The 14,879-nt window shown below is 39.9% G+C and overlaps 1 protein-coding gene across 1 annotated transcript in view; it reads right to left on the minus strand.

The window, feature by feature from the left end:
* Positions 1–2,876: 2,876 nt before the first annotated feature.
* The window catches only part of LOC149083632 (uncharacterized), a 29,939-nt gene continuing 17,936 nt past the window's right edge, over positions 2,877–14,879 (minus strand). Inside the window, exon 3 of the mRNA XM_089234116.1 lies at positions 2,877–4,948. Within this exon, the coding sequence (XP_089090242.1) occupies positions 2,994–4,948 (1,955 nt within the window). The 3' untranslated portion in view covers positions 2,877–2,993. The remainder of the gene's footprint in view (positions 4,949–14,879) is intronic.

The following is a 14,879-nucleotide window of genomic DNA, read 5'->3' on the forward strand; positions in this document are numbered from 1 at the left end:
ATTCCAGTCTAGGGGCCGTGCTGTAGGATGTGGGAGCCTCTCGGTCCATGCACATAACATGGTCCCGATATATGCTAGTATTAAATGAATACTTGACCCAAAATCGTAACCGATTTCCGTCACTCAAAAACGTCACCCATTTCCGTAACATAAAATCGTCACTAATTTCGGTTGCTTAGAAACAGGCCCTTTTCGAGTTCGTGATTTTATATTATAGAGTAGATTTTACGAATATTAACCGTTTTATTGTAAAGCTGTATCTAGAGATATGTCAAAGTGTTATATTTTCTTCAGAAATAGTGTCTAAATTCTTTTGCTACTGGTATTTTCGTCATCGAGCAGGTACAACAAACTGAAAATTAAAAATATGTAGAAGTTATCTCCATATGCGGTATATGAGGGAATATTTTTCCGTAAATGAATACATATTCATTTAAGAAATAGAAAAAGAGACATTTTAACAACTTTTTTTTTCTTACATGATTTTTTTAATGCATATTTCGTATTTTAATAGCACATTTTGGTATTTTATGTGCTTATTTTTGCATTTTTAGTGCATACAATCCGGGCTCTATAATTAGTTTACTATGAGTAGAGATTTTTTTTTTCATCGAAGCACTCTAAATTCTCATGCTTACAATTTAGAGCGATCATAAGTCGTGTTTTAGGCCGCTATTACAATATAAAAGTTTGGTAAAAGTTCTTTTATAAAACTTGAAAAATGCTCCCAATAAGCGTAGGGACTGCATTTGAGCAAATGTAACCAATTGTCTTCTACTGGTTTTTTTTTTTTCAAGTTTTGTGAAAGATCTTTCATTAAACTGTTATAGTATATACAGGGCGATTATAAAAAAAATATCCCGACATATGGGCCCGTAACTATCATACCATTCACAGAAACTGAATGAGATTTTGGCATAAGGTATTTTGATGTATGCGCTCAAGAATGATATGGAAAACAACAGTGTCACTCTAACAGTTACGGTTACAGTGAGAAAATTTCGAAAATATCAAATGGCAACACCAAGTTTTTTGTATTGGAATGTGATCTCCATTGTGAGAAACCCTAAATAGCGTTCGAACGGCAACTGTAGCATGAAAATCACCGGCGGTAGATAGGCTAAAAGTGAGGACAACCAATAAGGACAGAGAAGCAGCATAAAATAAAGCATTTTATTGTTTTTCCACAAATTTTCCACATGACCTTGTGGAGGACTAATCAGGCCTTGTGGGATCTCAGCCGAAGAAACGGTGTGACGAATGAAACGAACATTAATGCTCTGGTGCACGGCAAAGTCCTTTTTAATTTTTCCTTACCTAGCTCCGGGGATTTTCGTGCTACAAGTGCCATTCCAACGCTATTTAGTGTTTTTCAGTATGGAGATCGCATTCCAATACAAAAAAATTGGTGTTGCCATTTGATATTTTCTCACTGTAACCGTAACTGTTAGAGTGACGCTGTTGTTTTCCATATCATTCTTGAGCGCATACCTCAAAATACCTTATGCCAAAATTTCATTCAGTTTCTGTGAATGGTATGATAGTTAGGGGCCCATATGTCGGGATAGTTTTTTTATAATCACCCCGTATATATATATAGTCCCGGCCTTACATATAGTATGTATTTTCACTCACATTTTATAGTTTTTTTTTTCAGTTTTAGTGAAAACACTCATTTTCATTTTTGAACCTCAGAAAGCAAATTCTGATGTTTCTAAGTCATTTGTTGATTATTTTAAAGGTCTCCAATGCTTATCCCGCTAGACACTGTGGTATACATATATACAGGGTTTTTAGTAAACTAAATCACTTCGCTACATTTCTACTAACGACCTGTTGATTCTAGAGGCATACTTTGAAGTTGAAAAACTATCGAAATAACGTTATCTCAGATACGTCATTCCATATTGCAATTGGGTGTAGAGTTATTAAAATACAAAAATCTATTTTTTATACGGAGTGTGTTCAAAACTCGATTAGAAAGATATTGGTCAATCTCCCGTGGCCAACCAAAAAAAAAACCCCAAGTTTCTAAGTGCAATATTCACTGAGATATTTGAATTTAAATAACTGAGAAAAATTGGGAAGAACAGAAAAACCAAGTAACAACGTTATATTTCCAGTATATATATTTTTTTATGTTCTTTCCCAATTTTTATCCAATTCTAAATTCAAATATCGCTGCGAATATATTTGGCAAAATTTTTTTTTTTTCGTTTTTTGCCTGAGAAGAGACAGGGTAATAACTTTCTGATAGAGTCTTTGAGGACAGGGTGTCCATATAAAACGTTACCTTTTGTATTTTAATGAACCACCCCTTGCAATATAAATGACATACTCGATGTAAACGCCTTATTTTGATACTTTTCTAATTGGAAGTATGCCTCTAGGATTCACGGCTCAACAATAAAATGTAGCCTATAGACTTTCCTTACTACCCTGTGTGCATAATTTTCAATATGCGATGAGTCACGTGAAAAAAATTACACTAAAATTCTCTCCAACCGCAAACAAAATTAGTGAAACGGGGTTCCAGTGGTTAGTAATAAACCCGAATCAAACCTCTCTCTCTCAGTAATGCTAAAATTAATTCTGTATCTTACTTCCTTATGTTATAGTTAACAGAAAAAGACGCCCAAGTAGTGAAGTAGTAAGATGTTCGCCTTCCACCACGAAGGTTACTGTCAGAGTTTGAACCGGAAAAAGAACAGAAAACTTCTTTACTTACTGACCACTAATAGATGGAGCTTTTATTTCCCATCCCACTCATGGCCATAAATTTCCGTATGGCGATATAACCGGAGTTAGTGCGGTAAATTATTAGTTAACAGATAAGGTTCTGAAGTACCCAAACTAAATCACATGATGACTCGATAGTAAAACAAACTTCGTGTAAAATTTATTAAAAAGTTTCAATTTAAAGTGGAAAGATCTAAAAATGTTTTACAAAGTTTGAGTAAAATATACAGCATAGAGAAAAGGAAAAAACCAATTTAATTGTCGTACAGCATCACTCGGATTTTGTCCAAGTAAAGCTTCTTTTCAATTTCGTCGGATCCAGAGGGAATGCGAGGGGTTCTAGGTTGTGGTAGCAGGATACCAGCCGCTCGAGAACCTGGTAAATTGTTGTTTTCCAGTGTCTGGAATCTTTTGAGAACCGCAGCAATGGATTCCTGTAACCGACCGTGTTTCGGTCTCTGAATATCAAAAATATCCTGTACGAGATCCGATTCTGTTACAGTTGGGATCAATTTGCGCTTTGCGAAACCAGATTCCGATACTGGTATCATTTGGCGTTGGTTGATCAACGATTGGCGCGAGTTGGTTTGCTTCAACATGTTTATGATTCTATCGAAACTGCTTGGGAAAACGTCAGCGGAAGACTGCGGTATCCGGATCGGTGGAGCTGGTACGTTGATACCAGATATCGCTTCCAGTGGAGGTTGGTCCCGTGAACGTCCATCTCCATCGGTGTTCGTTTCTTCATCATTTGCACCGACAATAGAGTACTCCGGAAACATTTCTTTATCCTCATTACCACCAAATTCTATTCCCGCATCGTCATATTCAGAGATGACCGATGACTTTTCACCGTCGTTCAAGTTCTCTACGAGTTCATCATCAGCCAGTGCAGTACGGAATACTGGCTGGGCAGATTGATCAGCACTACTTGTCCGTGTCGGTAATACTTCAGAAGCTATCGGATCTCTGAGAACTGGTGTGGGCTGGGTATTTTCCATTGATGCCTCTGAGATTGTACTAACCAAAGGTTTAGTCTCTATGGTTCTATGTACGAATGATAAACCGGCAGTTCCATTCATTTTGTGTTGCCGACCTGCTTGAGGTTCACCATCTTCAGATCTTGCTACATGATCTGCGCTTTCACGGATGTTCAATTCTACTAAATCACGTGAAATTGAGGATTTACTCTGGTGATCCGAACTGGCCATTGCTACTGTGTTAGGTTTCTGTAGTGGCCGACTACCCTCTAACGGCGTATCGATTCTAACTACAGGAACGACATCATCAGAAACCTGGAGTATTATCCGACAAGGAGTTCTCATTCCCGACTTTTCATTAATGTTATAATCGCATTCATTTGACTTCTGGTCATCTTCCTTATTCTGTACTTGCTGTGACTGGTCTGCAACGGTATCTGTGCTGTTGGGCTCGTCTATCACAGGATCTGATTCAAATCTCTCATCGATCCTTCGAATGATATTTTTTTCTGTTGTGACGGGTTCTAAATTAGGTTTCTCATTGCCAGGTTCCGTTGGTGTCGTTTTTGTTTCCGCAATATTTCCGGCAACGGAAATGTTGATTTCATTTCCACGTAAGTTATCCTCAACGGACGAATCCCCGACGTGGCTTCGGTACAAATTGTACTCTTCATTAGCGGAGGTTGGCGAAATTTTGTCTCTGTTATTTGGAGATTCAGTCGATGGTATATACTCTGGTTGTATGACGAGTTCATGTTGGCTTTCGACACGCTTTGGGGACTTAATGGTCTTATGCGGGATACCGTAATCTTTGAAAATTGGTCTTGCGACGTTGACATTCATGTCTTTCAATTGACCTGCCGCTCTCTCAGTGGTGAATACTTCCAGGTATACTATACCCCCGATAGCGGATAGGAGGCCAAACATGCAGACAAAAGCTATCAGCAACACGGTCAGGTAGCAGCAGCAGGTCGATTTCGATCGTCTCTTCTTCGCGATCGGGATCGGTTTCAGATGCATGTTTGGGAAACTTTCTGGAGAATCTTCCTCTCGAAATTTTTGTGCCTCTGGCAGACGCAAGGCAGGTGGCAGAATGAACGGCTGCTCGAAATCGCTCGCGGGAGACACCTCATTTGGTGTCGGAGGTGGTGGTGGCGGAGGCGCTGGAATTGACGGCGGGCTATCGACTGAATCCGTCAGTGAAGTCTCGAATGCTTCGTTGTAAGCACCTGTAAAATATCACGAAATATGGTTCATGAAAGTTTCAAAGCAAAAAAGTCATTCGCAATAGGCGTAAAATACCATGAAATAAATCAAACGTATAAATTTTGCTTTACCAACCAAAACCAGTCCAGGCTACGTCACCTATGGGTATTAAATTACCAAATTCAAATGAGAAAATGGGATGCCTGTACCATCCTTGGTAATGACATTCACCAAAGAAAATCCATCCCCACAAGTTTTTCTCAATCAAAGCAGAACAGCTGAAAAATGAACATATAGAAATCCGTCTCCCTTCGCCTATAATGGGTTTTTCCCTCCTTCAAGTTAGGTTTATTGCTTCGCCTGGAGCATGGCGGATGTTTTCTTTGGAAAATATTGTCTTTTTGAGAATAAGGATTTACCGGGCTGACTTACCTTGTCTTTTGTTACGTTTATTAGCTTTTCTGAAAGCTTTCACATAACCTTGTTGTGTTCTACCAAAGCTAAGGTTGCCAGATTCAGGAACAAAGGACGACTAGACACGCGCCCTTTGGTGTGTAAATCCCTTTTTTTAATTCCCACAACAGATGGCACCAATTTGCTGACTAATAAAACCAGCCACAGCAAAAAGTTTTAGCCAAATCAGAACCGCTAAAAAAGCGAAAACAAAAAAATTCTCAGAGTTTCGGCGGATTTTAGTCAACGTGTGTAGAAAACACTGATATCAATGAAGATTGCAAAAAAAAATTTTCCTAGAAAAAGAAAATCCGGAAACCCGAAAAGGAGGACAAAGGACGAATTTTCCGAAATAGACGGCATCAAAAAGGAGGACGTCTGGGAACCCTACCTATGGGTAAATATTTACATTCACCCTCATATTGGGCGAATGTTGCCGTACAGTGATAACAGAATATAAAAGACGATATTGGCTAGCGAACCATTCCAGATGAAAACTACGATAACGATGAAAGAGCGGACATTTTGAAACTGAATGATAGCAAAAGATATGGTGAATACTGTTAAGCACGAGATTCAATACATCCATTATCTGGGGCCGTAACTAGGCTGAGGCAACCGGGGTGCTTACCCGAGCTTAATGGAAGCCCCAGAAAAATATGCACTTGTTTTGTATGATGATACCACTTTCAGGGGGACACGGGCACGCTACGGCCCTGTCATTATCTCTACGGTGCTTTGACTGAAACATTCTTGCATACCGTAAACGGGTATAGAAGAACGACTTAGCATTCTTTACATTAACCAATACGATTTTATAATTTCTCCCATTTTTTCATATGGGGAATTCAGATTGGAGTTGCTAAAATCCTAACAATGCTAGAAACTTTAACACAATTTCGATTCCCGACAAGTGAAATCTCGGCAAACCCAACCCTAACAATCACTGAATTTAAACACTTGTAAGAATGCCAGTTTTTTTTATTCGGAAATGATTTTGCTCAGAATTACGATATCGTCAGCATTCTGGCTTGGCGGGATTTCAGGCAAGGGGTGGAATTTTCAGCATTTCTGACTTGGCGTCGTCAGTATTTCAACTTTTCGGAGGGGAGCCAGGACGAGAATTTGGCTTGGCAGGTCCTTGTACTGTCAGAATTCTGGATTGGCTGGTGACATCCTTGCACTCTCAGGATTCTGGCTTGGCTAGCATCTTTGCCATATTACGATTCTAGTATGGCTGACCAGTTTCTTCTGCGCATCCAATGGAAGTATACTATATATTCATCTATACTGCATTTCTATATTTTAAGAGAGTGCGGCGTCGAGAGAACCATGTTTGACCAACAATTTCTGTAGCAGAAAGCCTCCATGCGAAGCTCGTGACATCACTAAATGTCGGTCGTCCTTTTCACCTACAGCCATTGGATATACTGCAAAAAAAATTAGGTAAAAATATTGCATGCATCTTCTTGCTATATTCATTGGCTACACGTGAAATGGATGACTTCAGTGACGTCAAAGCTTCGCGCTGGAGCTTTTTACTGAGGTGGTGTTGGCTTGACGGTAGAATCTCTACAGCACCGTCAGGACTTCGGTTCGGCGGAGGAATATTTGCACGGTCGGAATTTTGACTTGGCAACACAGTATTAATATGCTGTCAAAATTTTGGCTTTTTGAGAGGAATTCCTTATACATGTGGTGGAAAACTTCAGAGAATGATAAAGGTTATATATCTCCCCCAAGGGAAATAAATAACCCCAGTGTCACCACTCTGGCTTGTCGTGATCTTGGGCAGGGTTTTTGACATTTGTCTTAGTGGAATTTTCAGAATTTTGGCTTGGAGGGGAAAGGGGGGGGCGAATTTCTGTAGTGTCAATATTTTGGTTTAGGGTAGTGTTTCCCAAAGTGGGTGATAGAATATGATGGAATGTTCCAGGGAGGCGAAAGAAGCTACGAGTACAACATAAGATCCTACGGGTTCGCTTTAGTCGGGGGTCGATGGAACAAAAAGTTTAGGAAACTATTGTTCAGCGAAAGAAATTGCTGCACTCTCTGGATTTTGGTTTGATGGGATCAGAGTATTTACTCCACCCAATTTCCACCCAAGCAATATCCCAAATAACGTATATCCCATTTAGCAGTACACATATAACAATAATTTCAAAAATACTACTTAAAAGACTTTCAGTTATTGAAAAATATGTTATATTTGTGTCTTCTTTTTTTCTTCTTCTCCCTTCTGTTTCACCAGGCGAATAACCTCATTTATGGCGCACGGCATCCGGTTCATCATCATAGTTCTTAATGCCGCAAAAACTGTTCCAACAAATGGCCAAGAAAGAAACGAGGAATTAACAGAACAATTTTCTTTCAGTCACCGAAAAAAAGAAAAAATGGTGCGGTTTAATTTTTCCCCCCCCCCCCTTACAATTCACTTGATTTGGTTTGACCTCCATGACTATCACAGCGTTACGTTTTTTGGCGTTCATTCCGTGGTTTTTCGAATCTAATGGGGAGGAGGAGGGGGGGGGGGGGAGAATGAAGTAAAAATGAATGTCTGGAAACGAGCTATGGAAATCATGTAAAGTGGGGGGGGGGGTGGTATGCAAGAGAGAGAATCAAAGCCGCGTGTGTTATATCCTCTGTCTGCCAAATTTCACCGAAAGCAAAAATCAGAGCGAAAAGAAAAACAAAATATTGAAAAATATTAGAAAAATGGAGAAATCTATTTTTCTCCGATAATCCTTGTGCGAAAAAAAAAAACGATATCAATAATGAATTCATCTTCGAATTTACTTAAGTGTGAAATTATGATTGGGGGGGGGGGGGAGAAGAGATTAAGTTCACGGGTAAAATGAGTGAAAACACTTCTCATCCCGATGGAAAGTGTATCAAGGTCAATAACGGCAGAGAGCCCCGGATTTACTCGGTATTTATTCAAATTATATATAACCCATGATTGAATACCTTCTATAAAAATGAGTTTTCATCAATTATGTAAGGTGATTGTTAGGTGGAATAAATCAGATTTACCATTTACTGAATTTCGTCGCACCAACTCCAGTCGTTCGTGGTGCGCTCCCATTTTCCCCCCTAACGAGCTTGAGGCGACCACCAATAGGTGGCACTTTCATGTCCAATTCGTTAACGGCAGTAAATTGTGTATAGCGATATGACGGGTATTGGTACATGGTGAAGTAGTCGTCCATGGTACGAGACGTGGCATTTTGGGAAATATTCGTATTGACGCTTTAAGCGGCGTTCACGAGATATATCGTCATATCAAAAGCCTCTTATTTGACCCTTTAGGTGGTTTTTAAAATTTTGTTGATCCGCATTATAACTACTACATTTGAAATTGCAAAACCTTCAGATTGCCACCTATTTTCAAGAGTTTTTTTTTTCGATTGCGAACTGATATAACTGCATTCCCCCTCCCCCAACAAGAAAATTTACTCCACTCATAGCTTTTATTTCCCCCTCACTGTTATACAAAAACACCTGCCATGGCATGTGGCTTTATAGAAAGAGGTACTTTTCGGTGAAAAAATCTTTTTATATCATTTGTACTGAGCGATATCTCTTCACAGTGCCCAAGGAAACTCCCCCCACCTGACCTTGAACGAGAGCTGACTCCACTCACTGGTAATTGATTGATTGGGGGTGGGGGGGGGGTGAAAAAAACATGTTTTATTGGCAAAAAAAACTTCAACGCGTTTTTAGAAGACGGGGTTATATTTCGGGGCGACTGAAATAAAGATGATCAATTTTGACGAGATATCTCGGAATTGTCGCTAAAAAGGTTAAACATTGAATTGAAAGCCCAGAAATTTTGCTGTCCTTTCAATGGACAACTTTTTTGAGAAATAGATCTGATAGGAAAGGGAATGGAGTGTTGATATACGTGAAATCCTGTTTGAAGGCTAGAGAGTAACGTGCAGAGAAGCGATATTGAAACCATATGGGTTGAACTTGAGAACAAAAGACGTCAAACTTATTATTGGGGTTTGTTACAATCCACCGAATAGGGATCAAAACTACATCGCCAAATTGCATGACGAAATTTCCTACATGTGTAAGCGAAAGAGGGTTCTCATACTAGGGGATTTCAATTACCCAGGTATTGATTGGGAGAACCTTTCATCTGGAAATCAGTATGGAAGAGACTTTCCTAAGTTGGTGCTCGAAAATTTTTTGTATCAGCATGTATCAAAAGCCACTAGGGGTACTGCTATTTTGGATTTAGTTCTTACTAGTTCTCAGGATCTAGTTGAACATGTTTCGGTAGGGGAAGAGTTTTCTTCCAGTGACCATCGTACAGTCAGATTTCACTGTAACTTTTCCTTGAGTAAGGTTGATAACAAAAGACTAGTTCCTTGTTTTCGGAGAACTAACTTTGATGTTTTGAGAAGAAGGTTAGCGGAAGTTTTGACCAGTTGGAATCAGTAGGGGCGGTAAGTCAATGGGAAGAATTTAATACGAAGCTGTCCTCTGGTTTGCACGACGTCGTACCCTTTGTTCGAAAAAAGCGTATTTGTACATCGCACCCTCTATGGTTCACGGATAGCGTGCGGAACCTTTATCTTGAAAAGAAAAGAGCATTCAGAGAGTATAAAAATGGACGCGGTGACCTATCATTGTTTACTGATAAAAGAAGACTGTTGAAGAAAGCGATGAGGGATAGTAAAAAGGAAGTTGAATCTAGGTTGGCAGATAACATTGGCTCTGACCCAAAATCATTTTTCCGGTACGTCAATAATGGATGTAAGGGGACAGTTGGCCCCCTCTCGATAGGAGGCTCTAGGATAGAGAGCAATGTAGGCATGGGTAGTGCTTTCAATGACTTTTTCGCGTCGGTTTTTAATGGAGATAATGATATTCGATATACCGGTGTTGCATGGGGGTAATAAAATCCTCAACGATATTCAAGTAGAAGACGTGGACGTCCTAAATCTTCTAAGAAATGTATGTGCAAGCAAAGCACCAGGACCAGATGAAATCGATCCCAGGGTCCTCAGGGAATGTGCTAATGAATTGTTGGGTCGAATCGCACAGATATACAGTAGTGGTGTTGCTGAGGGTATCGTCCCAAGAGATTGGAAACTTGCTAACGTTGTTCCGATATTTAAGAAGGGTAGTAGAGAAGCGGTGTCAAATTATCGTCCTGTGAGTTTGACGAGCTCCCTCTCGAAAATTTTGGAAATTATACTCAAAAGGCAGTTTGTGAAGTGGATAGACGAGAATAATCTATTGTCGGATAATCAGCATGGGTTCAGGAAGGGGAAGTCATGTGTAACTAACATCCTTTGCTTCTATGATTACGTGACTAAGGCTTTGGGTAAGAGCAAAAATGTCGACGTTGTTTACCTTGATTTCCAGAAGGCATTCGATCGGGTCCAACATGGCAAACTCTTGAAGCGTTTATACGAGATTGGAATGGGGGGCAACTTGCTGAATTGGGTAGAATTGTGGTTAAGAGATAGGTCGCAACGAGTTATGGTGAACGGTAAATTCTCTGGTTGGACAGACGTCACAAGTGGAGTTCCTCAGGGAAGTGTCCTTGGCCCCATACTTTTTTTCTTTTTTTATCGACAAACTCGATCACGGTATCGATGTGATTACTAGAAAATTCGTTGATGATGTGAAGCTAATGGGGGTAATCGGGAATGAAAGCGATAGGGAGTTGCTCCAGACCAACTTAAACAGGGTTGCAGCATGAGCAAATGAATGGAGCATGACGTTTAGTGTAGATAAGTGCATGGTCGCTCATTTTGGTTCGAACAACCCACGGTGGTCAAAAAATCGAATGGAATGCTTGGTCTCATTTTCAAGAGAACGGTCTCTTCGCGTTCTCCTAAAGTCATTCTTCCGCTTTTTCGAGGCTTAGTTCGTCCTGGACTGGAGTATGCTGTAAGGTTTTGGAGACCATACCTACAGAGGGACATAGACTTGGTTGAAGGGGTGCAGAGAAGAGCTACACGTATCCTTATTGCCACACAGGGCTTGAGTTATGAAGAGACTTCATTTTTTGAATATGTTTACATTGGATGAACGCAGGTGTCGAGGAGATATGATCGAAGTGTTCAAAATTTTCAATGGGATGGACCATGAACTTTTAGTACACCGCCAGTCGACTGCTTTTACAAGGGGACACCAGTATCGATTGGAGAGGGACAATGCCAGGTTATGGTGTCGCAGGGAATTTTTCTCCAATAGGGTTGTTAATAAATGGAATAGCTTACCCCCGGAGGTTGTAAATTGTAACACCATTGACACGTTTAAAAAGAAATACGATAAACATGTTGGGGTAAATCGAGAAGCTATCCATTCTTAGAATAAGACAACCATAAGTATTCTTTATGGGCGTTGTATAATATTTTATCATGTGTATATATTGTTTATAATTTGTGTTAATTGCATTTTTAATTGGGTTGCTGTTTTTTTAAATATATGACAACCATATGTTTATGGGCATCTTTTTATCAGCCACCTCGTTGGGCATTTTGTCTGTTGTGGCGTTGTATTTGTATTTAATGGGGTGCACTTTTCCCTATACTCCTTAGTGCGCACCTTCTGAAAATCGGAAAAAAGCCTACTTTGTTTTAAAAATATATTCAAAAGTCAGTTTATGTTTTGTGCTACGCCGTTCAAGAAAAAGGGTTCAACCTTCTTCCACCTGCGGACCGGGGAGTAATGAAAATAGTCGAGAAATTTCACACACCGGCGGAAATTAGAGGAATAACGAGCTCGCAGTCGAAAAAATGAGTATGGGATACGATTTGCGGACCGGCAGAAATTAAATGGAGCATTCTTCGGACCGACAAAAAAGAAATAGAAAAAATATTTTGTGAAATGACAAAAAATAAATAAGAAATAACTTGTGAACCGGCAAAAACAAAATTTGCGGACCAACAAAAAAAATGGGAAAAATAATTTGCGGACGGGCAGAAAATAAATAGCAAACAGTTTGGTAACCGACGGAAGATGTATAGGAGGAATTAAATTTCAGGACCATTAAAAAATAAATGGGAGAAATGATTTGCAGACCACCACAAATAACCACTAAAAATAATTTGCAGACCATCCTGACCAAAAAAAAAAAAATAATTAGGGGCAGTATTTTAATTTTTAGGCTTTTATAATACAGACCGGCAAAAAACAGACGGATGACAAAGTAGATAGACCGTCTTAAATAATTTGTTTGCCACTATCTGTAGATCTAATCCACGATTTGTCTATAGACAGTTGTGCGATTTCGTCTACGACGGTGGACGCACCTAGATTAACCCTTCATTTGCGGAACAGAAGAATCACCAACTCCCTCCCTCTTCAAAATGTCGTATATTTTTTAATGGAGTAGGGCTTCCTTTCGAAATAAACTAAGGGGTGTAGGGAAGAGCGTTCTGTGGAACAATCAACTTTACAAAATATCTGGATTTGTCAATGCTAAAATAAGGGGTTTTCAAGGAGGCGAGATATTTCGTCGATGTGTGCCACTCAAACGGTCAATTGTGTCTGATGGCATTCATCATTGGTGATCGAGTCCAAGACACTAAACAGAAGGTGGATGTAGCTTTCAACTTTTGGAGCAGAAAGCTGGTTTTACCACTCAACGTATCATAATCGTTGTAAAAAGCAGGATAGGGAATAGTGATCGGCTATAATTATAATACTGACGTCACTCAAAAATGGCGCATGATTCGGCCCATGGTTTCAGCAAGCCCAAATAGTAGCATTTCATTTGCACAAAAATGTTTGGTTCGGCTAAATTCACCTTCCATTCACCAGAATCTGAACCCAGAACCGATTCGATTCCTGTTGTGTGCCAAATATTTATTTTTACACCAAGCAACACACATCCCCTTCTCGCACACACTGTAAAAGCTACACCTGTGCATGTTCGTAAAATGAACCGTTATGCGGTAGCAATTATTAGGTCGCAACGAGATAGGTCGCAACGAGTTATGGTGAACGGGGAATTCTCTGGTTGGACAGACGTCACAAGTGGAGTTCCTCAGGGAAGTGTCCTTGGCCCCATACTTTTTTCACTTTTTATCGACAAACTCGATCAGGGTATCGATGGAATTACTAGCAAATTCGCAGATGATGTGAAGCTAATGGGGGTAATCGGGAATGAAAGCGATAGGGAGTTGCTCCAGACCAACTTAAACAAGATTGCAGCATGGGCAAATGAATGGAGCATGACGTTTAGCGTAGATAAGTGCATGGTCGCTCATTTTGGTTCGAACAACCCACGGTTCTCTTACGAGTTGAATGGTGTCACTATCCCGGATGCAACTAGAGTCACCGATTTGGGAATTCTCATTGACGAGCGACTTAAGTTTTCTGAACATTGTTCAGCGGTTGTCAAAAAAGCGAATAGAATGCTTGGTCTCATTTTCAAAAAGGTCTCTTCGCGTTCTCCTAAAGTCATTCTTCCGCTTTTTCGAGGCTTAGTTCGTCCTGGACTGGAGTATGCTGTAAGGTTTTGGAGACCATACCTACAGAGGGACATAGACTTGGTTGAAGGGGTGCAGAGAAGAGCTACGCGTGTCCTTATTGGCACACAGGGCTTGAGTTATGAAGAAAGATTTCATTTTTTGAATATGTTTACATTGGATGAACGCAGGTGTCGAGGAGATATGATCGAAGTGTTCAAAATTTTCAATGGGATGGATAGGATGGACCATGAACTTTTAGTACACCACCAATCGACTGCTTTTACAAGGGGACACCAGTATCGATTGGTGAGGGACAATGCAAGGTTATGGTGTCGCAGGGAATTTTTCTCCAATAGGGTTGTTAATAAATGGAATAGCTTACCCCCGGAGGTAGTAAATTGTAACACAATTGACACGTTTAAAAAGAAATACGATAAACATGTTGGGGTAAATCGAGAAGCTATCCATTCTTAGAATAAGACAACCATAAGTATTCTTTATGGGCATTGTATAATATTTTATCATGTGTATATATTGTTTGTAATTTGTGTTAATTGCATTTTTAATTGGGTTGCTGTATTTTTGAAACATATGACATCCATATTTTTATGGGCATCTTTTTATCAGCCACCTCGTTGGGCATTTTGCCTGTTGTGGCGTTGTATTTGTATTGTCATGAAAATGGGAAAAAAACTAAAAATGACACACGGAAAAAATGGATTTTATCGTCGGAAATAGAATTTATGGAATAAAATTTCAGAAATTGCTGGAAAATGTGACCGCCAGGAATACTGACCTCACACCTAGGACGTAACCAGCGAGCAGTGCACATTGGGAAAAAAAATTAGCAGGCATTTCTTTGATTTCAACGGCAGAAACAATCTAAATCACACATGCGCCTCGTCCGTATCCCCCTGCGGAACTTCTAACGAATGTGGGAATGTGAACCTGACGTGTTTTTGTTTCTGCGTAATGCTTGTTATGTGTAGCGCTGCCATCTGCCATCAATTATCGCCGGCAGAAACAGCACAATCCTGATAACAGGTGCTTCGTTAGAGTC

This window comes from Pholcus phalangioides, unplaced genomic scaffold, assembly GCF_987345545.1.
Source record: "Pholcus phalangioides strain wild (caught in Gottingen) unplaced genomic scaffold, Ppha-v1.0 ptg000008l_1, whole genome shotgun sequence".
Taxonomy (NCBI): Eukaryota; Metazoa; Arthropoda; class Arachnida; order Araneae; family Pholcidae; genus Pholcus; species Pholcus phalangioides.